At 44.5% G+C, this 26951-nt stretch overlaps 1 protein-coding gene across 1 annotated transcript in view; it reads right to left on the bottom strand.

The window, feature by feature from the left end:
• REEP1 (receptor accessory protein 1) overlaps positions 1 to 26143 on the bottom strand; it is a 68645-nt gene extending 42502 nt beyond the window's left edge. The window contains exon 1 of the mRNA XM_066548762.1: positions 25992 to 26143. Within this exon, the coding sequence (XP_066404859.1) occupies positions 25992 to 26023 (32 nt within the window). The 5' untranslated portion in view covers positions 26024 to 26143. The remainder of the gene's footprint in view (positions 1 to 25991) is intronic.
• Positions 26144 to 26951: the final 808 nt, after the last annotated feature.

A 26951-nucleotide genomic window follows, 5' to 3' on the forward strand; every position in this document is an offset into this window, starting at 1 on the left:
AAGGAAATTGCAATAATTTTGCATGTGCAGAGCAAGGGACAGTTAATAAGGTGATGTGATCTCCCTAAACTGGAGATTCAGAGTTTCACTGATTTGCCTTGCAGGGTGTTGTGTGCATATATGGACATTTATTACTGCTGTGGTTTACCAGACTGAAAATTGTTTTAAGGAATGTTGGAAGCCAGTCTTGTCACTGCTGTGGCTTACTAAGTGGCTTGGGGTCACATTCTCTGGGTACACTCTACAAATGGAAGAGAAAAGATGTTTGGGCATTTCTGTAAAGCATATTCAGGGGTTTTAAAACAAATATTTGTGTATAGGGATATTCCAAAAAGTCTCTTGAAGTTACTGTCTTCACTTGGCTTTGGATCAGGGTCGAGTACAATTTATTTAATTCAAACACACATCAATCCTGCATCTCTTCCCTCAGTTCCTCTACCCTGCTGAAGACAATAATTCTCACTTCCCCTTCATCCAAGCTTCCTGCAAAATTAAATAAATTAAATTATTGTTGATTCCTGCCTGCCTTCATCCCCATGCTCAGAATGTTGCCAAAGCACTCCTTCTGCACGCTACAAACCTGGGGCTGACCCTTTGTCCCTCCTTTGTCCCTTGAAAGCCATCAAGTCTTTCTTTGTCCAAGTCTCCTTTCCACCTCTGTGTGCTCTCTACCCCACCTGGATGCACCCATGTTTAAGCCTCTCTCCCCTGTCTCAGTCACCCCCACTCCCAGCCTAACAAGCTGGAGTAACTTATCTTTGCTTTCCATGCCTGAAAACGTTGTTCCTAACCCCTGTTGGTTTGCTCTTTTATCACATCCTACCTCAGTCCCTTCTCTCCTTTAATGACTGCAGTGCCACCACCCTCTTTCTCTGCTGTTCCCTGCATTTATTCTCCCACACCCTGGGGCTCCTGTGCTCCTTGCTCCCCATTGCACATCAGTTCACTGCCTCCAAAACAAGCTGTTCCCTGGCAGTCATCCTGACAGCCCCCAGTCTGAGCCTGCAGCCCAATTCCAACCACATCATTCCCCAGGCCTCCTCATCTCCGTATCCTTCTTCTGCCACGCTTCTGATGTTCCTGAACCAGATCACAGGACCTTCAGCTTTCTTCCCACCTCCCCAAAATCACAGGACTGCTCCTCAGTTCCCTCCCACAGCTGCCAGCTGAGCTGAGACTCAGATGTGCTGTGACTCTTTCTGTGTTACAGGCACTGTCTGTCTGTCTGTCTGTCTGGTGCTGGCCAGCCAAATTAATGAGCTACCTATGGAGTCAGCACTGCAGCTTTTACCTCCTGGCAAACAGTGCTATAAAACAGTCTCCTAGCCAGCAGCTAATTCTTAGGAATAATGTAGGAAATTTATATTTGAGACCTCTCTCACCCATCTGTTTTGGCCACAACGACTTTGCAGATCCAAAAGTTTTGCAGCAGTGGAAAAACAGACAACTTAAGTCTCATTTCCTTAGGAAACCAGCATCAACTCACTCCCCACCCATTTCCATCTTTCAAAGCTTCTTTGAATGAGCTCTGTACCCAAGAAAGCCTTGGCCCTTTTACCTTCTGTGCAGAAGCAGATATCCTGATCACCAAACCTCCCAGAGCTTGATGTAGAGTAGCTGCTACATTTAAAGCTACAGAAATGTTCTGCAGCCTGGGCTAAAGCAAGCACACACCCTCAGGGTATAGAGAGACACAAGGAAGTGGTGACATCCATCAGTGAGCTAGGAAAAGCTCACTTGCAGCACTAAACAAATCACCACAACAGCCTAACAGTTCCAGCACTGCTCTGTGCTGGAGGTCTACACCAATTACAATCACCTTGGAAAAGGACAAAACAGCAGCTGTAAAGAAATCACTGAAGAGTCAAGTAATTGTGCAACAGGAGGCAAAAATCTAAGTAAAAGGTTAGACTGCCTAAAGAATAGGATAAGGATTAATGCTGAAAATCCTATAATCCTATTAGGCACCTCAGCAGCAGCAATCCCCAGCCTGGGTCATTACATGTGCTTCTGGTCATTCTTTGTCAAAAGGGAGACACGAAGGCAGGAGGGGAAAGAGAAGGACAGGGAAAGTGGAAGTGCACTGGGGAGGATCCATAAGAGGGACTGGAAAGGCTGTAAGTGTTTCTTTTGCAACAAAGACAGATAACTGAGGTTATTTACTCCTCCTGATGCAGAGCAAGAGGATGCTCAACTCAATAAAGAGAACAAAGGCAAAAGGAGGGGAGAAACCCCCTGTACCACCAGGAGATATGTGGAATGGATGAACTGTATTTATTAATATAATTACATTATGTAGGATTTGGGGTTTGGGTTTCATTATTCAAGTTTACCATTAAATGACACAGGAAATAACCCATATTGTGGGGTTTCCTGATTGTCAGGGGAATAGTAAAGCAACTGAACTGTTGGCTCCTCTTTAACAAACCCTGTCATATTCCAGGGGAGCAGCTGCATCATCACCAAAGCTCCTTCTGTCTCCACTTACCAGCACAGCCACAGTCAGACCTGGCTATAAAATCCTTCTATTCCTTCTCTGGATCTGCTGGAGCAGTGGTCTGACCATCAAAGAGCACAGGCTATCCCAGATGTGCCAGTATTCCTGATAGAATCCAGGCTACACTCTGGGGAACAGCCTCAGAGCTGCTACCATGACCTGGGAGGGTCCCACAGGACATCTTGGGTTCTGATTTGGTGATGCTGCTTTCCTCATGGAAAAGTCATTTACCCACAAAATTAACTCTCATGCTCCATAAAATAGCCCCTGCAATAAATGGAAAGGCTCTTAGTGATTCTCAGGAGTTCTTGCCAGGACTCAGGTTACCTCCAGAAATGCCTGCACATCCACTCCCTTGAGCACTTTTAACCACAGGGGTATTTTCTGGGTGCTGTTACAAATACACCAGCAGGGGCTATCTACATCCCAAGGCTCCCAAGTTTTGCTCCTCTAGTTACCATGCCACCAGCAGTGTTTGGGCTGCCCAAACACTTAGAACACTGTACCACCACAACACAAATAGAACTGCCCTTATTTTGCCCATAAATAACAAATGTTCCCATTTCACAGGCACACAGCAGCCAAGACAGCAACTTCTGTGCACAGGGATGGACACATTTAGGAATCAATGAGATATTTCCTATTTTCTCAACATGTTTACTGGCTAGTGTGTGTTTCAGGCCCAGAAAACAGAAGCTGAGCTGTCACCATGCCAGCATTCCTCAATGATACAACCAAGAAGGGTGCCAATAGGTTTGTGTTCCTTATTATCAGTCCTAATTAATGTTCCCACAGTGCCACAGATTAAAAATAAACAGCACTGTCTTTGCACTGAAGGTTCCTGGTTGAAATCCAGCAGTCAGGGATGTGAAAATAAGCAGTGCACAAGGTAAGGGTAAGGGTTAATTTGAGTCCCTGGATATCAGGCCAAATGCCTGATATTCAAGAGGGGGCTGGGGTGGAAGAAGCACCAGCTGCAGAGGAGCTATATCCCTGTCTTCCCTAGGAGGTGGCTCCTGCAGATTCTTTGCAGTCACTGTTCAGCAGAATGGTGGCTCCAGGGAAGTCAGGAACTTGCCTGCTCACCCTCAGGGTGACAGCTGACACCATCCCCACCTTGGGCCCCAGGAGATGTGGATACCTGACCACAGCAGACTGACACCCTGATACACTCTGAGAGCACTCATGACAAAAATATCTCTCAAGGAAAGTGCTGGGTCCTGATATCCCTGGGACAGATCAGGCTCACTTCAAACTCCACTTGAATCAAATCCTTTTGGGGCTGCTTCAGTGCCCAAGCACAAACGTGCAGGTGTGCCCATGTCACTCAGCCAGTCATGCAGGTAAAGGTCCACTTGCACAGCCACCCAGCACATCCCTCTGCTTTGGGAAAGTTTCCTCTGCACCTCCTTGGTGACCTGCTGAATTCTTCTGGTCTGCTAGGACCATGTCCTCACGTCCACGCTTCCAAAGAACAAACACACCCACACCAAGGAAGCAGAAGGCACATCCAGGAGACCTCTAACACAAAGATGCTTTGCTTTCCATCCAGATCCACCTCCAACTTCTCAGCCAGGTTACTACAGAAGCAAAGTGAAACTTCATCTTGGTTAATGTAACCTAATGGCTGCTGAAACCCAGTTGCTCCTCCTGGTGTGGCTGCAGGGCACAGGGACACTGCCTGAGCAGAGCTGCTTCTGGCCTTCCATCAGAAACAGCAAGTCAAGGACTGTCCTTAATGCTTCTAATTTAAGCAGCCTTCATCTTCCCAAAGCAGCACACGTTCCTCTGCAGTTGTCATGACCCTTTGTTGTTTTCCTCAGCCAGGGCACTCCTCACACAGGAGCTGGCAGATGGCCAGGCACAAACAGGTGAAGAAACAACAGTGGGGATGGGTGGAGAAACTGGCCTTGGCCAGCCTGGAGCTGTCACACAACTACACTTGGGTCACAACAACCCCAAGCATTTGGGGGCAGGGTGGTTTGAGAGGCTGCTCAGCAGAAGGAGACCTGGGGGTGCTGGTTGACAGCCAGCTGGGAATGAGCCAGCAGTGTGCCCAGGTGGCCAAGAAGGCAAATGGAATTCTGGCCTGTATCAGCAATAGCGTGGCCAGCAATTCCAGGGAAGGGATTGTCCCCCTGTGCTGGGCATTGGTGAGGACACATCTCCAGTGCTGTGCTCAGTTTTAAGCTCAACACTTCTAAAAGGATGTTGAGGTGCTGGAACATGTCCAGAGAAGGGCAACAAAGCTGGTGAAGGGCTTAGAGGACATGTTCTATGAGGAGCAGCTCAGGGAACTTGGGTTGTGGAGAAAGAGGAGGCTCAAGGAGACCTCACTGCTCTTTAGAACTGACAGGAGGTTGTAGTGAGGTGGAGTTGGTCTCCTCTGTGGTGTCTACAGTGAAAGGGTGAGAGAAAATGGTGTTAAGTGGCACCAGTGGAGGTTCAAATTAGATATTAGAAAAAAAAATTCACTGGAAGAGTGGTTAGGCATTGGAATAAGTTGCCCAAGGAGGTGGTGAGTCACCATCTCTGGAAGTATTCAAGAGGTGTTGGGATGTGGCACTTGGGGAGATGGTTTAGGGGTGACTGTGGTTGTCTGGGGTTGGCAGCTGGACTGGATGATCTTGAAGGTCTCTTTCAACCTCAATGATTCTGTGAGCTATTACATTTGTTCACATAGAAACTCTACATTCAGACTGGTCTAAACAAGACCAGTCCCCACTGTTCCCTTTTCCACACTTCCTGTAACAAGAAGATAGAAATGCTAAAATAACTCTATTACTGATGGAGAGACCTTGTTAAATATTGGGATTGTTATGACAGGGCACGTGATGCCTACCAAAGCCTGACATTCCTAGAAAAGCTACCAGCAGTGAAGGGTCTTCACAGGGTTATGTTTGCAGGAGTACCCTTGAGTATCATATCTAAAGTCCATTCAAGATTAGGCAGGTACTTAACCCTTCCCAGGGTTACTGCTCCAGACTCTCCTCAAACTCAGGCAGAATTCTATCGATTCACACTCAAGCCAACACTTGAAAGTTCTCTTTCCAGTCCTTCAGAACAGAGAATGCCTGTGTGGCTGCTAAAAAAATACCCCACAGCTCTGCAGCTATTTTAGGAAGCAAATTCCTTGCAGGTGGAGGTTTACTAAGCTGCTGCTCTGTTCTACTTCACGCTGCCATCAGTGGAGCTGCTGATGAGAGAGAGGAATTTGCTGTGACCCAGACATTGTTTGAAAAGGGGTCTGTGTGGAGAGCGTGTGGGCCTGGTGTGGGACCTGTGAGAAGCTGCAGTAAACAAGAAAACTGTGGCTGGCACAGCCCAGGAGGCTCTGAGCAGCTGCCTGGCAGAGATAGGGTCTCGTGGGCCTCACCAGAGGCATTTGTGCTGCTGCTGCTCCTCCCTCTCCAGCCCCAGCTCAGCAGCACCACGGGAGGAAACAGCCCACGGCCCCAGCTTACAGCCAGTGCAGGTGGGAAAAACACTAATCACTTGTTTTTAAAATATTTTTTTTAATTTTAATAGTAATAAAATGGTTATAACAGCAGTAATACAATTAGAGTAATAATAATTTGGACAATTTTCATTAGGACAATACAAGACAATAGAAACATAGAGTTACGGACGTGCAGGTACATCTTTCTGGGCAAAATAAGCCCGAAAAAGGACACCCATTAACAGAGGATTAACCCTTAAAAACAATGACCTGTTGCATATTCATACATCTTATACATGATGCATAAATTCCATTCAAATACAGGATTCTGTCTGGTCATTGTCAACTTCTTCCTCATAATCTTAACAGCATCATCCGGCCAGAGTGAGGCAGGAACAAGTCAGTTTTTCCTGATAATGGAGTAATAAATTCTCTTTCTCTGAAAGATCTAGGTGTCTTGTGACTGCTATCTCAGTGCTAGTACTTTCTTTAGGAAAAAAAAAGCATTTTACATAGCATAGTTTCTATTTTAACATTTTGTTATAACCTAAAACTATATTTAACACACTACTTAAGAGAATTAATGCAGCATTACTTTCTAACACAACACATATAATATTCATTTTCATATTTGCGAAAAGCCAATCATAAAATCCACATTTTCACAGCTGGCTCAGCCCACGGCTTCATCACTCTTCTGGGGAAGAAGAAGCAATCAATCCATCAAAATGTGATACTGAGGGAAATCAAATCCGTATCTTTTAGAAAAGAAAACATTCCTGTTCTGTGACCAGGTCAGATCTTCACCCAGCTCCACTGCTCCAAAATGCAGGGCTCAGGGTCTGTGTGCCCCAATGTTTTCCCTGTCCAGTACTGACCTTATAATTCTGGCTTTGAGAGCTTTGTTTTCCTCCAAGTCAGATAAATGGCAATTTGAAAACTAAATGGTATGTTTTAGATGGGAAGGGCTGCTTTTCCTGACTCTGGAGAGGGGGATGTTTATGTGGGAAAAAGCTTTTTTAGAAGCACTGATATTATATTCCAGAGCTGACAGATGGTTCAAAATCTGCATTGTGAGTTAGCCTACAGATTTATGGTAGGCTCATGATATGAAAAGGAACAGAAAAACTTATAACCTAACCAAACTGATTTCTAGGCTAAAAAAAGGTACAAACTATGGATTGCTTATCAACAGAGAAGCTCCACATTATTTTCATAGAAAACCACATCATGTTGAAAGTATTATTTTGGAATTATTTTGACTGATACTATATGAATCACCTTTTAGGAAGTATAACCACGTACAGAAACCCAAACTGAGAACATAATCCTACTACATTCTCTGTATCTGAAAACTCAGTTCAGTTTACGAAAGACTTCCACCATCAAACCGTAAGTGCTACCACTGTCTGAGGAAGTGGTGAGAAACAAAAGCTCCTGTTCATCTACATCTCACTGAAAGGCAGCTTTAGACTTCTTGTGGTGTACTCTTGGGACAGAAAACAGGAATAAAAAAATTAAATTAAACCATAACACATCCAAATCAATTGCAAGATAACCTCCTTAGAGTATTGTTACTTCAGCTTCTCAGGGACAGAACATTACTAGAAGTGCTTAACTAAATGCAAGGAATATTTTAGCTCAATGCAATTTCAAAATTAAACCAGAAAGTCTCTTTGGCCCAAAGACTCAGCTAAAGCAATGCAAAATACTGACTTTCCATGGATTACCAATGACTCAATCTACTGTAACAGATCAAGCAGTCCCAAGGTTGCTGTGGGTACCTCTGGGCCTTGGAGCTCTCCAGAAGCTCTCAGAGGAGGAGAAACCCAGGGTAGCTCTCTCTGCTAGCCAAGGAGAGCAGTTTGGTCCAGAAATGGTCAGGCACAGTCATGGCCAGCTTGGTGCAAAACAGCCTGAGGTGAAATCCTACTGCTGTTCCAAACCCCTGCCATGGGCAGGGCCACCTTCCACTACTATGGAGGATCCGGTAGATGCTGGTAAATTAACAGTACATGTTAATTTAATGTTAATTTACTGTTATTTACCAGATGCTGGTAAATTAACAGCATAACTCCTTCCATCAGGAAGTGACTTTCTCACCTCTCTGAGGATTCCAGAACATTAACCAGAAAACCCAGAAGACCAAACATTTTGAGGGACCAGACTCACTGAAAACAAGTGGGACCCAACTCAGTGTAACCTCCAGGTTCCAAAACCAATGTCCACCTCTTAGTTAAGTAAACAAACAACCCACATACATCTTTAAAACATTTCTTCTCATTTTGATAACACATCTCAAAGGAGGATCTCAAAGTGCAGTAAAACATTATTGATGTGAATATCAAAGCTGGTGGCATTACTACTGATTTCTGATTATTTCTATTTAATTACTGGTTTATGTCTATTTTAAATGATAAGAAAGTGAGACATTAAAATCATACAGGAAGAATCATATCAGGACATGATATATCAGTGCCCAGTTTTGAACTCCAGTTTTAAAGCAAGAGTGTAAGAAAGTTAAGGCAAGATGATTCTACAGGTAATTTCAGAATATTCAGCCCAGCTCCAAGCTTTGGTTAGCACGGGTATCAGAATGCCACATGCTAAATATAACAGCTGCAAAATTGCTGTGAGTTCACAGGCCATGCAGACCAAGTTTCTCTTTCTGGCCCCCACACACAGATTGGTATTTCTTCTGGGTATACTATAAACATTTTAGGGAGTGGCTGGGCACCTGCTTTCGTACTAGGACCTGCATAACTTTTATTTTAAAACACAGGAAAACAAGAAACTCTCATGCAGCTTGAAAAAGAAAGACTTCTAGTCTTTTCTAACAAGTATTTGACTAGGGTTTGTGGTGTGAATTTAATAGAGTTCTTTCCTCCAGGGTCTTTTGTCATTTCATTCATCCTTTTTAATCCCTCCATTTTATACAGCTAATAACACCATTGTAATGAAATGCATGGTGCAACTGAGATAAACATGAAAGCAGAGCTCTCCAGCTGGAGCTGAACTGATACAGAGCAGCCTCCAGACTAACCCAGACATAAGGGAGAGGAAAGCAGAAGGAAACACAGCTCTGTTCTGAAGCCATGGACCCCTAATGAATAATCAATCAGATCTGCTGGCTACACCTCTGAATTCAGCTTCAACTACCAGGACAACTCTTTGCCTCTAATTAAAATAAATTAGAAGAAAAATGACCATTTAGTGGCTAATCCTAAATCATGGTGTTAGGATAAGTGGTACAAAACAGCAGCTGGGGCAGCCTAAATAACACCCTGACCTAGCACCTCTCAGGGCTGTCCCTGGGCAGCATCAGCCCCACGGGGGTGACACCCATCGTGACAAGGCAATGGGAGAGGCTCCCCAGAGCACTTCACAGGCTGGGGGTGGTTAGCACCTACAGAGGAATGAGATTCATTATGGCATGCGAGGGCAGAGAGTGGGCTTGGGCTCACACACAGAATGGAAAGCACACCAAAATGACAGCCCAGTGGCACCTCTTGTTTCACTTCTTCTCCTTCACATACTCACCCACAATGGTCACAATGTACCTATTGAACCTCTGGAGCTCTCCTGGAGAACACATGGAACAGCCAGCACCCAGCACTGGGCTCCTGAGCTTGCATTGGTAATGCTCACTGCAGAGCAGGAGCACTTCCCCCAGGGCTGAATCTGGAGGAACCAGGCTCACCCAGGAACAAAGGAGCAGCACCAATCCCTTGCCAGAAATAAATCATGAGCCCCATCCAGTCAAATGTTCAGTATCTTCATCTCTGGACTCCTGTTCCTGCTTGCTTACCCTTGCTTTGAAGAATTATTTATATATATATAATTGGAATTTCCTTTGCTGCAATTTGTTTCCATTGCCTCTCCCTATTGAAAACAGGGAACCCCTGACACAGGGAATGGTCGGCATCTGACTCCATGATTCAGAATGCTGAACAATTGCTTTATTAAAACTATACTATATTCCATTAATACTATATACTAAAGAGATACTATACAAAAGATACTAAAGAATACTAAAGAAAAACCTGTGACTGTCACAGGTTTGAGCCAATTGGCCAAGGAATCAAAACCATCCTCAGCAGAATCCAATTGACAAATCACTTCAGGTAAACAATCTTCCTAACACATTCCACATGTGCAAAAACAACAGGAGCAGCAATTAGAGATGAGAATTGTTTTCTCTTCTTCTCTCTGTGCTTCTCCAGGAAAAATCCTGAGAGAGAATTATGTCTCTCTCTGTTCAGAGAATGTGAATGCCACATCTCCCCCTTTTGCTGCACCTCCACAAAAAGCCTTCTCTGTAACAATCCTCCTCATTTTTGAAGACAGCACTGACATCTCCCCTTCACCATTTCTTATTAAGGCTGAACAAACATCCCACTCATCTCTTCTGGTGCACCATGCTCTCCAACCCTCTTCCCACTGGACTCATTGCTGCCAGGGCTCTCCTTCTACCAGGGAAACACAAATGGGATACTCTACTCCAGCCAGAAACTGTGACATCCCCCCATAGCTGCAAAAGAGAGGGGAACAATCACTTTCTTCAACCTGCTGGATAATCCTCTTGCTATCCCAGCCCTGTGCTGAGATCTGGAAGAGAACAGCACTCCATCATTCCTATGGTCAGAGGCACAGCAGGGCCAGGGATCCAGTCCCTGGATGATGAGGAGATTCTTCCTTGCTGCTTGGAGAACCTTCTTCCTCAGCCCCACCACTCCCTTTCCTTTGCAGTTGGTGCTGTCCCCAAGGAGCCAAGCTGGGGAATACCCACTGGATTGCCAAGGGAAGCATGTGGAGAATAGCACCACACCATCTTAACTCTGGGACTTCACACAGAATAGGTGCTGTTAGCAGAGCTTCAAAAAGAGGGGCAGGGAGATGAAATGAATATTTACAAACAGTGCTCTAATTGTCTTGCTTAGTCATTTTTGGTGAGCTAGAGGAACAGCTACATTTCCCTTATCTCTACAGCCACACACTCACATACAAGGCTTTGTGTCATTAACTGTGCAGTTGCTATCATGGTTTTATGGTAATGTTGCTGCATGATCTATTCTTACACAAAGCCATGAGTAGAGAGGTCATTATCAGCTTATTTACCCCTATGCCAAACACCATGGCCCACAGCACATATCTGGAGATAAAATGACACAACCTTTCTTCTGCTGGAGCTGGGAGCCTCACAGGGAAAGTGAATGACCCACACATGGTTAATACTCATGCTAGGATAATTTTTTTAAAAGATCAAGGGCTGCAAAGCCTTGATCAAGCTAAAATTGATTTAAAGGGCTTTCTTAAATGACAATCTCCTCCAGACAACCTAAATTTATCCTTCAGAGGTTGGAGAACTGTATTTTCAGGTTAAATGAAGAAAGATTACATGAAATTGCTCCTAAGAAAAGTTATATTCTGCACTGTTGAAGGGTTGACCTATGATAGTAACAGGACAAATACACACTCCAGGGTCCAGAAGTCTTTAATTTTTCTGATCTAATCATTCTAAAAGGCTTTTCAGGGCTGTACTTACGGACCCAGCAGTAACCTAGGCACAGAAATACCAGCACCTCTGTAAGCTTTCACCATGTTCAATCAGTTCTCTCCAAGTCTTTGGGAAATAGCTGAGTTCTCAGATCCCCTTTGTACATTTTGTACTTTGTACATCAGCCCAGCTGAGCATTCCCCTGCTTGGACATCCATCATGCAGTGCTGACACACAAAAGCTGCATCTGTTGTCCTTTAACTTGCTTGGGTTGGGCAGGATATTGTCACTTTTCTGGCTCAGAGCTTACCAGCCCACAGTGTGGGTGGGCTAAGATAGCCCAGGTGGAGATACAGCTGCCCAGCCTCCAAAATTCCTGCCCATCCTCTCAGTGACACCTGCATATTGCCCAGAACTGCAGCTGAAGTTAAATACTCTGACTTGTAATTCACTGGCCAGGTGCATGGGACAGATACAGCTCATGCAATCTGTACAGAGCATTCTAGAATACCTTTGCTTTTGCTCAACAAAGAGTATCCATGTACAATCTGTACAAGTAGAACTTAGACACATTTCCTTAGCCACTCTGGGATGTTTCTTAAAATGCAAGGCTTCTCTTCTGAGCTTTGAAATCTCTCTACATCTATTTAACTTTCCTATATCATGATTCACCTCACAAGTGAACACACTTCTGCTACAAAAAGACAATTCCTTCCCTATTCCTCACAAATAATTTTATCTTTTTAATACCTCCAGGTTTTGTATTCCTTGACAAATATTTGATTTTCTTTTAAATTTCTGATATTTTCCAATCTTACCATAGCTTCTCCCTGAAGCTTAACAGGTTAAACACTTCCCTGTTACACCAAAAGACTAGATTTGAATCCCTGTAATATCCTAGTGAGTGAAGTTTGGGTCTTTAACTAAAGGTAAGAGAGAGAAAGGGGTTTCTTTTTACTTCCGCTGATTTTTACAGCACAACTACTATTCACCTACATTATATTTTCTTAACAACCACCTATTACCTAAAGAGCAGGCAAGGCTCACTAGCAAGGACAGGTATCTACTGAAGCATTTCCTGGCACAGCAGCTCATATTGAGAGCTTTACAATGACATCTGACAATTTTAAATTTTGGACAAATAGATACCTAGGGTAAAAACTTTCAGAGAAGGCTGAGATGACAGATATCTACATGTTCCATTGCCCATGCTGGAAAATAAATGGTTTTCACCACTGGAAATCAGCAGCTTGGTCACAGCCCAGGCAGTGTGAGATCTAGAAAGGGAAGCTGCAGTTTCCAGGCACTGCTTCTGTGCCACCCCCATCATTACACAGAGAGACAATCTCACTGTGAGCACATCCCAGCAATTCCCACATTTCTCATTTATTCTCATCAGGTGATTTCTTGGAAGCACTTACAGGAACATTTCCATTCAAAATAAAGTATCAGGCAAGAGTTTCTCAGAAAAGAGCACACACACAGCCTCGCAGGTTCAGAGTACAAATCAAAATATCTGATGCTCACAGATATATGCAATATATGCATGCATTATAGAAGTTGGGATTTAAAATCCAGTTTCACAATTTTATGAAGACATCAGGTTTTTTTAATGCCTCAATACAGCAGTGTTGCTATCCAGATACTCAATCCTCCTTCTGACAGAAGATGTCATGTTCCCATTTGCATTCAATTTTGATCTCTCCCAGAATTCTCATGTCCCTGAATTTCAGGCTCTAGCTGAGAGCCTTAGAGAGCAAAAGGGATAAGTCATGCTGCTCTCTTCTATTCTGCATTTCCCCAAACACAAATGTGTTCAGATCAAAGCCTGTGACAAGCACAGCTCCATCCCTACACCATGAGGAACACCACTTTGTCTCAGGCTTGGGTAAAGAGCCTGTGCATTGCACAATTCTGAACAGAAGGGGCTTTGCCTCTCTTCTTTCTTTTGGCTTAGAGACTTCACCTCTTTTCCATTCTCACCTTTCCTCTCACACATGTACCTTTCAGCTGGCAGCTACTCAAAATATAAAATAAAATATAAACTGAGTCTTAGGAGCCAGATGGAGACTTCAGAGAAATAACTGGAGAGGAAAGCAAAGGGGAAGACAGCCAATCCTTCAAGGACCATTTCAGAGATTTCTAAATAAGCAGCTGCTTGAGAAGGCAGCTTGTACTTTTTGTGGGAACACCCACACTGCATGCTATCACATGCATGCTCTTCCATCATTTCTTATTCATTAATACTGCTGGGTTAAATGCCACAGCCCAGTGTCTGTCCCCTCTCTCAGGCAAGGGGATTCACACAGGAGGATGACAATGTTGCAAGTGCCACTGTGAATAAAGCATTTCTATTTTGAAATGAAATGGTTAAAGTGTTTCAAACACATGTAGCTGTATAAAATGTGTCTGGAGAACTGAATTTACACAGACTTCAGCCATTTATGGCCTGGCTGCTCAGAGTGAGGTTTCCTGGTCTCAAGAATATACATAAATTATAATGGTGTTTGAACGGGGACCTGATTTGTTACAGCCAAGTATCTGCAAACCTCAGCAGAATAATAATTGAAAAAGAATGCTGAGCTATTCCAGTATAGCTGTATAGCACATCTGAGTGCAAGAAATCTCAGGACACACTATATCAAAGAGATGAAAAAATATCTCATCTATAAATAAATCCTTGGGGGTGGGGGGTATGATTTTACAGAATGGGTTTACATGAGATTAAATATAAATTACCACAAACTACATGGAAAGCAGACTGGTTAATTTTAAAGTACCATGCAAAATCAGGCATAGTACTCATAAATTTAAAATGCACATCCTGCTTCATGGACAGCAGGCAAGAATCTTTCAGTGGCTGTCTGCAGGGTCTCACTGCTGATTTTGCAGTGATCTAGGAACAATATGTAGAAACAGGCAGAGAGTGTGTATCATAAATCACATATGTCACATCCCCTCAGGCCCTGGAAATGGCTGTCAGTGAGCTGCTGGCCTGTCCAGCTCTGAAAAGTCTGCAGAGCAGCAGTGGTTTAAGGTAGGCAGGATCAGGGATGAGCTCAGAGCCACTGGCCATGGTTAGCCAGCACCCTGTGTGACAGAGCTTCACACCAGGTACAGGCATGAAGCAGGAGAGATCACAGAGTTTCAGCCTGATGGGATTAAAGTACCTTTAAATATGTGCTAGGGTGCCAGAAGGCATTTGCATTCTTTAGACTGAACCTAAAGGGAAGGTGTCATGCTCTTCACCCTCAGCTTTCAGTGGGTATGACCACTCCATAGACAAAAGCTGGCTAGGGAAGCCCAGCAGAGCTCCAGAGGTGAGGCCAGAGGGGTCTTGATTCCAGCTTTGGGATGGCCCATTCGATTGGCTTGGGTGCCTGAAGTGCAGGCAAACCCAAATTCCTATTTACTGATGAAACTCCCAATACTAAAATGCAAGGATCATGACAGGAGCCCTCTGGCCTTCACTGTCACCACTCAAAGGGCAGCTTAACTCAAAGCTCACCAAGAACACAAGTCCCATAATATTCCATTTTCCAGGATGCAGCTGGCACTCTCTGCAAGGCCTTCACTATTCTGAACTACAAACACAACCTTAGGTCTCCCACCTGGGTGGATTTAAACCACTCCCTGACCTCAGCAAAGCAGCACCAGTTGACACAATTTGAAGCTCTGGTATTGCCCTAGGGATGAAAAAATTATTGAGGTTTGCATTGAAACAGCATTTTTCATCTATTTATTTAGTTTGTCTGCAGAAAATCCAGCCTTGATTCTTCAGGTTTACCACAAGCCAGGACTGGGATTTTTTTTTTTTTGTGGCAGTTCTTGCTGAAATTTGGCACTGCACCCCTTAGCCTACTTAGAAAGGCACAATAGAGAAGCTTTAATTATTCCAGATACAAATTTTTTTCCTCCCCATCATGTAGTGTGACTTCTTTCTTAGTTACATTCAGAAGCTTTCTATTGAATTTCATCTTTTTTGTTTGGATGATCACACTTCACACAGATTTTGTAACTGATCACATGGCTGTAAGGCTTTTCTGAGCACATAAAATTATACATTTATTAGATTGCTAGATTAGAGGAAAAGAGTTTGTGCAATTCTTGATGGAATGAAGAATCTCCAAATCTTCTAAGTGAATGCATGGTTCCTCAATTATCTCTAAGTGTTCACCATGAATTATCATCTTAGAGTCAGCTGTAATCAGCTGTAACAGAACACACCAAACACAAGGATCTCACAATGCTGTACAAATACTGATAAAAACAGCTTTACTGAGCACAGTGAGATGGGAGATCACAAGCAGACACCAGGATAGGCAGCAGAACACAAGGATTTTTGCAGACCTGTTCAAAAGGACCACAGAAGTCTCCATTGCAGGCTCATGACAGTTACAGCTTTATAAATATCCAGATACAGATGTATCTGTGAGGTAGATTATATCAGAAAGCATCATTAGACCTCAGGTTCTCTATAAATCATTAGAGTCAGCAGGGGATTGGTTTGACTGATTGCACTCTGACAGTTCTGAAAAGAGGTGAGCACAGTGTAACGAGGACGAGGAAATTCCTACAACATTTACAGAGGAAACAATTTGCTCTTAGTTCAGTGTTTGTGTTTTTAAGGTATATTTTAAAATAGCAGCTTCCTCTCTGCATTTGATCCTATGAGAAAGACCCTTTCTGTATATATAGGACAGCAGAGTGTGTTGCCATGGAAACTATTATGATCTACTTAAATTCAACAGATCCAGCCTTATGGGGTATATTCCCCAGAGTATCTCAATTTAATTATTAATGTTCTTTCTAAACAGCAACATCTTTCTGTTTTGACCAAAATCCTTCTAAGCAGAATGAAAACAATAAACCTGGAAAGCAGAGTCCTTTGTTCAGCTACAAAACAGGTACAATTAAGCCAGGGAAAATACAAACAGCCTCCAGGCTGCCCTGACAATGTGCTTTAACTCAGACCCAGATGAATTGTTTGGAAGAGGGAAAGTCTCATTCAGTGCTTGTGTCCATCATGCCCCTGGCCTCTCTGCTGTGGTTTCCAGCAAAAAATACCAGCTAGGATTGTGGGATTCTTTTGCAGAGGGACATGCTCAGTGGGATCTAAACACTGGCCAGCAATTCCTTTTCATATAACCACCTGTCTTACAGTCATTCTCAAGTCAAACCACTCAATCTTTTTCCTTGCAATACGTGACTGAACTCAAAGCCTTTTAGCCTCAGGGCAGCTCCAGCACCCACCTCTCTCTTTCACATGTCACCATGAATTCTGCAGGTAGATTTAGGAGCCAGATGGTGTTATTGAACCTGACCTGACACCAGGGATAGTTTCTTGTGGGTCACCTAATCTGAGTGTCTTGTAAGTCTAAGTTTAGACATGCACAGACCATGTCCTCCCAAGCAAAAGAGGCAGCAGGACAAGCAGAACCCTTCCATGAGCAGAATGAGGCTCAAGAGCTTCAAACTGCTCATCCACAAAAGGCCTAAGGCAGAGCATGGCCCAGAGCAGTCCTGTGGGAACTGCCCAAGCTAGAACAACCACCTCATCATGAGGGCTGTTTGATGGGACCTACAGCTGGAGAGAGCAGCTCACAGCAAGTGTCAGAGCTTTTGTGCTGAAGACATCAAGAGACAGGTGACCATGAAATATTGAGGTGAATGGAGAAGTGATTGCTCTGCTCTTTACCATCACCAGGTGTTTCCCATCTGTCCCCCCTTCAAGGCTGCTCTTCCTGAAATGCTGTACAAGATTCCTGCTTGCACTTCTCCACGAGTGCTCCTCAGGGACTGACAGCCAGGAGAGCTCTGCCACAGAAGAAGCTTTTCTATGTAAAACATCCCAGAGCACCCCACGACTTCTGACCATTGGCTTGGAAATTTCAGCTCAGAATTCATATTTACCTGGCCCCTCCAATTCTGCTCCACTGGGGGCACCTCATGCCCACATCAGGCTCTGCCATGTGCAAAACAAAACTGGCAGTTTTCATAAACAGAGATTATCACTAAGACTATTTTACAGTTACCAAATCAGGAAAGAATAAATAATTTGCCCTCTTCCCACTGCACTGAATCCAGGTTCTTGATATTCTCATATAAAATCTGCAGCACAAGCCCTTTCCTTGGTTATTGGTTATAAACCTCCCTCAAAACATGAGGCAAGAAATGTCTGTCAGTTTTTGGCTTTCCGGTGCAAACATTTATTTATAGGCTGGAAACAAGAAATAGAATAAATGAGCTGAATGAAAGGAAGCAGCAGCATGAACTCAACAGAACAGAAGTGTTTCTTCTGCAGGAGCTGCAACTGTTCATTAATGCTGATTGCATTGGACTGGCCTGGTAAATTCACAGGCAGGTACACACATGGTCCTGGCATCCCTGGGATCTGTCCAAAAAGGCACAACATTCCAGACACGAGGGGCATTCTTTGTAGCTCCTCACAAATAGGTTTTTCAATATTGGTTTTGTTATCCTGTAAAATTTGCCATTTTTGGAAAGCAAAATATTATTATTGGCTCCACGACAGAGAAAGGGCAAAGAGAGGCTGCAGCTTTACTGACCAATTGATGGATTCCTGGATAAACTGGATGTTTATTTGTCAGCAATTAGTGCATGAGCAGTCAGGGATGCAGCAAGCAGCATCTGAAGAAACAAACCTTTCCTAAGCATGACACCAGTTGTCTCCCAGTCACTGCCAAGAGTAAATCTCCAACGTGACACCCAATCCTCTGCCTCCATATAAACGTGTGTCCCTTCTGAAACACAATCCTTGCTCTTCATCTCTACTTACTGTACAAGCAGCTTCTCTCCTTCGATGCCATCCCTGCCCTGCTTCTGGCTCTGTGACCACTTTTACCAGCATGCAGATCTCTGCTTTACCACCCAAGTTAAAATCCCTTGCCCTCCCCTTCTATTCTTTCTTGTCTGCAAGAAACAAGCAGCAGGTTCTCTGCTAAGGAGTTGGGCCTGTTCTGAGGCTCACAGCAAAAGATGGAGTGGTTCTGTGTACAAATCCTGGGAAAGTACCACCCATGTTTTTAGCTCTGGCATGGTGCTCCAGGCATGGAGTGCCTTCCCAAGTCCTACCTATGGAATGAGCAGGTGTGTCCTGTTACCTCAGTCATCCTCTTCAAAAGCACACAAGTCATGGAAAGATAAAATACAATCTTCATTTTGTCACTTCTTCTAGCTCTTTCTCACCACTCTGCTCACCATCTGTTTTGCCTGTATTTCATCAATTTAGATTCTGTCTTACTACGTGCATGTAAAATGCCAAATCAGAGCATGAACACCTTACCAGCAAGAGTGTCACAGAGAAACTACTGAGGAGCACAGGATCAGTCTCAAGAATGATTTACCTAGAATGCAGAATTGCATGTATTCATACCTTATTTATTTTTCTATTACCACAGAATTTAGAAGAACCACCTAGAGACTATCCCCCACTGTCTAGATGTTGTAAGATAAAAAATACTAAATGAACTAAAATGAACTAAATGTTGTAAGATAAAAAATACTAAATGAACTAAAAAATACTAAATACTCTTGTTGCCCACAAGAGTTTGCAATCTAAGTAGCATACCAGTGATAACAAAAGTATGTGAGACCTTCCCTGCAAAAAGCAGCATGTGATTAACTTCAACCATAGAGGTGATCTAAGGGAGATTTTGCCATATGAGCCTGATCACATGGATGGATCCCTTCATTAGGCCATTTCACCTCACAAGACCTGCCTGAAATCTGAGTGGTCCCAAGTGGACAAACCAACAAAAGGGAATCTAGACTCACATCCTTGCTGCCTAATGAAGACATAGAAGAAATTTTGTCATACAAAGATTCTGCAGCAATCCAAACTGACTAATACTACTGCAGCTCTCAGATCTTCACCACCTTTAGCCTGATTAACCTGAAAGTTCCCAAGGTATCAGCTCTGCCTGCTGAGACATGGAAGCAGAAACACAAATGCAGTGCTCAGTGTTCAGAAGCAACTGCTGCTCAGGAAGAAGGAGGTGTGATTGTGTGTTGTCTTCCTTCATCCAATTTGTGCCAAGCATTTCCCCTTGACCCAACAGCTCTCCATGTAACACACAACCCCTGATGGAAGCTCCAGTCTCACTCTGTTAACTGCACTAAGAGTACATGAAAGTGTTTCTCAATTATTCCTAATCACTGGACCATCCAAACTTTGAAAGAAACACACAGCTTATTTTATATCCCACTGTTGCTTAAGGATAGATGATAAATAATAAGTCACATGGAACTGGCAAAATGTTTAAATGGTAATGTCTTACAAAACTGTAATTCAATAGATTACAAAACTTGTAACTAAAAATGATTAAAAAGTGGCATCTTCTATCTAAATCAGTTAGGACATAACTGCCTGGATGAGGGTTTCTGGTTTAGAGCTGAAATCCTGACTGACCACAGCTCAAGTACCTTGGATCTAAATCTCCCTCCTGTGATTAGGAAACCAATTTTAAGCAGTGTAATGCCTGATTTAGTAACCTGTATTAAGGTCTGGCTCTTGCTTTCTGCTGACTATTACGCTAAGGACAGTACTGAGGATCTGAAAAGGAACAGGTCATGATTCAAAATACTTTGGCCTTTGGTTGTTTGACTCCCTCAGTAGCATCTATTTAAGTCTGTAGTTTTGCTCTATCCCTCTCACACCATCAAAAATCCATACAAAAACTGCACACACATTTCCCAATTCCCTTTATCGGGTTGCCTTTTATTAATTTATTGAGCAAGACAGTCTGGAGGAAATATGTTACCTGTTACCCTGTGGAATACCCTGTACACATCACTTGATCTCTGTGTGTCTTGGTGCCCTTACCCATACAATGGCAGTAAAAACCCCTTTAATGACACAACAAAAAATAATGCTTCAAAGTGCTTTAATACAGTGAATGGAAAGAGTCCTACAAAGGCAAAATACTGTACAGAGGCAAAGCCCCTTGGCTAGATCCCATAGCTGCCAGGCTGGTAAAATATCCTCCCAGAACCAGTCAGATCTGTGATGTGCACACCAGAAAACCTTCCCCACTGGGGCCAGGAGCATTTCCAGCACATCTGTGTTGGGCAGAAAATCTGGGTCAGGGCTGCCAGAGCAGCAGGCAGCCCCTGCTGTCCCCTGCAGCGTGATCACATTTCACACCAAGGGCACGGCGAATGTCGCACCTGCGCTGGCTGCTCCTCTGTCACTTACTGTCACCAACAGGTTCTGCCCCCTCAGCAGAGCCAAAGGCTGCAGCAGGGATGCACATGACAGCCACAGAGACCATGTGCTCTTCATACTGCAGTGCAAGCCTGCAGCCTCTGTTTTGGAGGCATTACACCACTTTTTATACAGGTAACATTTATCAGTAAACTCCAAGTATGGCAGGGGGGCTGCCCTTCCCACTTCCCAGCTCCAGAGCACAGAAGAGTCTACTGCAAACTCATCCCACAGCCTTGGCTGGGAGCTCAAGCTGCACTTCGGGTCCTTTGCTGTATTTTCAGATAATTTTACACCTCTGGTGTGAGGCCTGTAGAGAGCAATGAACACCAGAATCCCTCATGTCACCTGCCAGCACCAAGTAAAGCAGGCTGTGAAGGACCTTAGTGGAGATAAGAATTGTTTCCTCTGAGCTTTCTCACAGCTTCTCAGGAAAATCCTGGGAGAGAATTAAGTCTCTCTCTGTTCAGAGAATATGTGAATACTACAGACCTTCACATACAGGATGTATGTCAACTAAAATACAAATGCAGATGTATCAATAACCAACACATTATAAATATCAAGTGGTAACATCAGCTGAAATGCTAATGCGTCAATAACCAACAGCTTGAAGCTGTGCTCTGCTTTTATGAGAGAAGTCCCTGCCTGCTTGAGTGGATCCTGTCTCTGCCTCTCATAAAGAAGACACAAGTTATCATTTTCTACCTTCAGATAATAGCCATGATATGACTTTTCAGGTTTTGTTTCATTCATAAATTTCTTCAGGCTTCCTATACACATGAAAAGTGGGAGGAGGAAGGATCTGCTCAGTTTCTTGAAAATGGAAATTCTTTACAGATACAAAGATGAAATCAATGTCTGACTCAGTAGCACTATGAATTGACACCAGGTGAAGATGGGGTGGCCAATCTCACAGCCTTGCTAAAACAGCATCACAATAACCAAGAAAGAGAAAGCTAACAAACTGTGATAGAGAAGGAAATCACACATCAGGTTAAAGAATTCTTTGGTTCCCCTTTGATTTTGTTCAAAATCCAACCCCTTCCAGGGACAGCCAGCACACAGGGATGGGAATTCCCAGTAAACATACCTAAAGCTGCCATTCTCTTTCACATCAAAACATAAGAGATCAGAGAGGCCATTAATGATATCTTGATTTAAAAGAAAATAAATGCAGGCAAAAAAAGCATAATTAAGGCTGTGGATTTTCACCATGAAGAACATATTTAACCATTTTATAACAATTTGCAATGCACTTCTAAGCTTCTCACAGGAGGAATTCAAATGCCTAAGTCATCACATAGCATCATATCATCTACTGATAACCTGTCTAACCCAGCTTTGTTTCTACTGACATTTCCTTCCTCTGCCACGTGTTCCAGATTGAAAGTCTTTCAACAGACAGTGTGATGTGTCTAACTTTCAGAATGGGAGCCAAAACCCTTTATTTCTGTTCTGTGTGATCCCAAGCACATAAACCAAGTCTCATGTTTCTGAGCAAGGACAGGATTCCCATGCCAATACAATAGGCTGCATTTATATACACAACTTTTAACTTCAAAGGGCCTGTAGACAACAGCCAAAAGTAGCTATCCAGGATTGCCAGTGCTGTGCACTGTAGCTGAACTGGTCTGCAATAACAAAGACAGATCCCAAGTCCTCCTCCTAGAGAGGCCTCTGCCTTTTGAGGGAAATTGAATCTCCTTCGAAATGAACAGCAATAACTTGTAGTGCTAAGACAGACCAATGGTCCCTTCTGGTCTGCCTCAGGGAAGATAAATTCACAACAGTTCATTACACTTCACAGATGAAGAAACTGAGATACAGGTGCTCCAGAATGTCCTTTGAGATGTACTCAGAGATGAAGAATAAAAAAAGGCTGTAATTAACCTACAAATAATGATGTTTTCCCACTCCAGTTGCTGTGAGATACATAGGAACAAGTCAATTGCAATTCCAGAGATCACAGGCATCCCTTGGTGGAAAAGTCATCTGTAATCCACTGCCATGAGAAAAGAAATGTCCTGATTTTGTTCTCACTGAGATGAGTGAAAAAGCTACTTGGGAGTAGTACCACAGGAGAATGAGAATTGAGCTCTTAGAGGAAAAAGACATCCAGGGACACGATTATCTTTTTGTTTCACATTTGTACAGTACCTAGGGCAGATCCTGAACATAATATCCTTGACTTTAACACACAGCTATGGCAGAGATGCTGCTCTGAAGGTATCATTTCTCTTCTGAGGGTTCCCAGCACACAGTTCTGCAGGCAGAACAGAACCAGCCAGCACTCTGGACATAAAGCCCAAACATTAAAGGTGAAATGAGGTAAGAGAAGATTTGCAGTGAGCTGCCTGGCTTCCTGCTGAAAAAGGTGAGAAGTGCTCACAGGTTCTTCTCCTTCAGCAATGCTTTGGAAATAGAAACTGCCAGGACAGAACCAGTAACAACCAAATCAGAGACAGTGGAAGCAGCAAAGCTCCTAAGAGACAAAGCAAAGGAAGCAAAGGCTTGCTTTTGTCTAAAGCCCTTTCTGTTAGCTGAGTCATATCAGACATAGCCCCTGTGGAGATCAGCAGAAGTCATAAGAGCATAAATCAACATTAAGAGTGTGACTAAACCACACCACACCACTTTCTTCATAATCCTTATAAGTTAATAAGATTTAATGAAAAAACAACTACATAGACACAAGCAGAGGGAAAAAAGCCCAACCAGGTGGCCATTCTACTTAAGCACAGCTATCTGTACTGATGGATCAACCAGTGATTCATAATGAAATGGGAAAACTGGATTAAATAGCTTAAATCTTTGCCATTATCCTAATCTGAAGGCCTTCTGTACACCAAAGAGTCAGGGATCCAAATCCCAGTTACTCTGGATGGTCTGTGCTGTGCTGCAGGGGGATCCTGGCTGTCTGGCCTGTGTGGGATGCACATTCCTCTTGGATACAGGAGAAACTTGCTCATCACCTGACATTAAACCACCTGCTCACCTTTGTCTCCATCTAAGTGTAGCAGCAAGCTCTCTTGTGAACATCCTTTTCATCTGGCAGTAGGAGTGAGGAATGGAAATGTCTTTCGAAACAAAAAGAAAATGCTCTGAGAGTTGAAAAGATCAAAGTGTAAGGCAACCTTTCCACAGACAGATCTGCATGGTGTGCTGTGTCAGACAGAGGGCTCCTCCATGTCAGACAGCTCAGGGTTTCTGGGATCTGATGGAATGTAAGATTATTTATACTCTCCTCTTTGTTTTATGCAATGCTACCTCTAGCAAATGGTGTTTTAAGCAATACTCTGAAGAGTCCAAGTTTCTGACTGGGATCTTAACAAACCAGCACTTCCTGGTGCAAAATAGTCTTAAAGGATGGATGTACACTCAGCAGTGGAAAGAAAGTGGTGACCAAGCTTGGCTTGCCCTAGGTTTCCTTGCAAAACTCTTACTTATTACTATGACTACTAAATAACTAATATTTACACTGCAGATTCATTATTTGCTACTGAAAATGCAGCATAACAAATAACTGGTACTGCCCTCTGCACAGCTGAGTCCATGCTGTGACATGTTATTGTGATAACACTGAAGAGAGCAGGAAGGTCTGTGTGCTCAGCTAATTACCTGACTGGTGAATCACTCCAGGTCCTGCCCCTAGCAGATTTTTACCCAGCCCATGTGTCTTCAATGAAATCATCTGTGTAGATGTGCATGTGCTGAGACAAGTAAGTTGAACTACCATCTCTGTGTAGACATTCTTTGTTCTTGAGGATTAGCTGGGTTACACAATAATGTGGGGTTTTTCAAAGTGGAAATTAGTCTAGTAAAAGAAGAAAGAAAAGCTGCCTTAGACAATACATGCTACATCACACATTGCTGGCAGAGATATCTGCACAGTTATATTGTTCAGATTAAATCTTTTAAATATTTAACACTCTTTCCCAGAATGAAGTGCAAGCCAAATAATGGCTAGCTGCAGCTGAATCCAGATGACAGACCTCCAGAGGCTAAATTCAGCTCCAGAGCCCCCTAAAACCTTCACATCTGACATTTAATGTCTTACTGATACAGAGACATAACTAAGTCAAAGGTGAGTTTTCCTTTTGATATTTCATCTTATACGGCAAAAGAGACCAGGAAAATGCTTTTCTGGAAACATGCTGATGGTGCAACATCATGGCACGTTTCTTTCAGACAAAGAAAGTGACAGGCCATCACAGATGCTCTAAAATAACTTAAGAGCACAACAGATGTCCTCCTGAATCTGCAGGAGAGGCATCTGTATGTATATGATGGAGAAAACTGGCAAATTATTCATCTGATGCCATATATTAGCCTTCCCCAGTCACATTTCCAGGAGGGAGATCAGCCATCCTGCTGCCCCACCTTAAGACTGTAATCTCCCTCCTCCAGGAATTTTCCAAATTACATCCAAAACGCCTTTTTCTCCCTAAACCTCTCCTGAGATGGGGCAGATAAACATATACCTCGAGCTTGCTCCGTTTCCCCCCGTTGCCTGGGAAGAATTTCCAGGGAATTTTTACATCTATTCCCACCTAGAGCAGCTTCAGCCATGGAAAAGCTGTAGGACGAACGCAAAGAGCCACACGCTTCTTCAACCCAGACTGACAGGTTAAAGGGAGAGCGAGGTCGCCTTTTGAGAGGACGGGCGGCGAGTCGCAAAGAGGAAAGGAATATTTTTATTTATTTGGCGAAACAGACAGAAGAAAGCGGCGGCTGGGAGACCCCGCGGCCGCCTCTCCCACGCCCCCTCGCGAGCCCCCAGCCGCGCCGAGCCCGGTAACAAAGCGCCGAGACAAATCCGTGTCCATTCTCCCACCCGTGGATGCTCCATCAGCCCCTCGGGACCCCCCGAGCCCGGTAACAAAGCGCCGAGACAAATCCGTGTCCATTTTCCCACCCATGGATGCTCCATCAGCCCCTCGGGACCCCCCGAGCCCGGTAACAAAGCGCCGAGACAAGCCCGTGTCCATTTTCCCACCCGTGGATGCTCCATTGCCCGTCCGGACCCCGAGCCCCTCCGGGCGATGTCACCCGCTCTTTTTCTCCGCTGTCACCTTGCGCTGCACAGCGCGGCAGCGCTTTACCCTGCACCCCACCCCCGGTGATTTTCTCATGCTGGAAAATCCCACCTGACCCACCTACCTCCTGCCTCACCCGCCGGGCAGCCCAGCGCCCCGGCCCCGACAACAACCTGCTAAATTTAGCCCGGTATCCACAGCAGGGGCAGCGGGGCGGACGCCGCGCACACACACACACACAGACGCGCGGACATGCGGGCGCACGCTGCAGGTGCCGAGCGGCAGCTACTCACACCACGAGCCTGGAGATGATCCATGAGACCATGGCGCTGCCGTGTGCCGCAGGGCCGGCTCTCCCGGCACGGAGGGCTCGCCCGGTGTGCTCGCCCGCTGCCGGCCGCCGCCCGAGTGCGCGGGGCGGGCGGCTCGGCCATCCGGCCCCGCAGCCTCAGCGCAGCCTCACTGGCGGCACCGCCCGCAGCCAACGCGCAGCCGGGCCCGGCCGCCCACACTGGGCAGGGCCCGCAGCCGCCCCCCGCGGGAGGAGGAGCGGGAGCCCCCCACGCTCCCCGGAGGGAGCTTCGGCGTGAGGAAGGGGTCCCTGCCCCAGCCGCGGCACCGGGAGCTTCTGGACAACCGCAGCCGAGCAGGACACGAAGGAAACCCAAGGGACTGTTCACATCAGAGGAAAGGCAAAGCTAAGGCTCGGGGTCCGTAGAAAGAGAAGGATTTCCCCGTTTCCCCCTACCCTGCAAAATGTCCAGGCACAACGGACAAGGGTATTGGCCATAGGATCCAGGTAAATTCCCATCATCGTCAGTGATGACGAAGCAGGAATCTCTCATCAACATCACTTTTCATTAGCAGGTCTCACGGCTGTCAAGTCCAATTTCCATGAGGAACAGCTGCCCACACACAAAACAACATATGTTGGTTTGACCTGCAGGTTGTTCTCTTTAAGTTTCCTTTGGGTTCTTTTCCTTTCTTTCACTGAGATATGCCAAATGTGGTTAGATTGCCTGAAATCATCTCCCCTGCTTTGGTTTTCCCCTTCTACTGGAAACACACGTGCCCATGGCAGTTCATTATGAGGTTTTGTCTTGTAGTAATCCTGAGATCTCAAGCTTGCCACCAGAGCAGCCCCAAGCTTTACTTGGAGGTTGGTCTGTGGAGCAGCTGGCCTGTTTCTGGCACTAGGTCCAGGCTCTGGCCACCCCTGTCCCTGGGTGCACTGCAGGATCCTCTCCTCCATG

The sequence above is a fragment of the Molothrus aeneus genome, chromosome 4 (genome assembly GCF_037042795.1).
Source record: "Molothrus aeneus isolate 106 chromosome 4, BPBGC_Maene_1.0, whole genome shotgun sequence".
Taxonomy (NCBI): Eukaryota; Metazoa; Chordata; class Aves; order Passeriformes; family Icteridae; genus Molothrus; species Molothrus aeneus.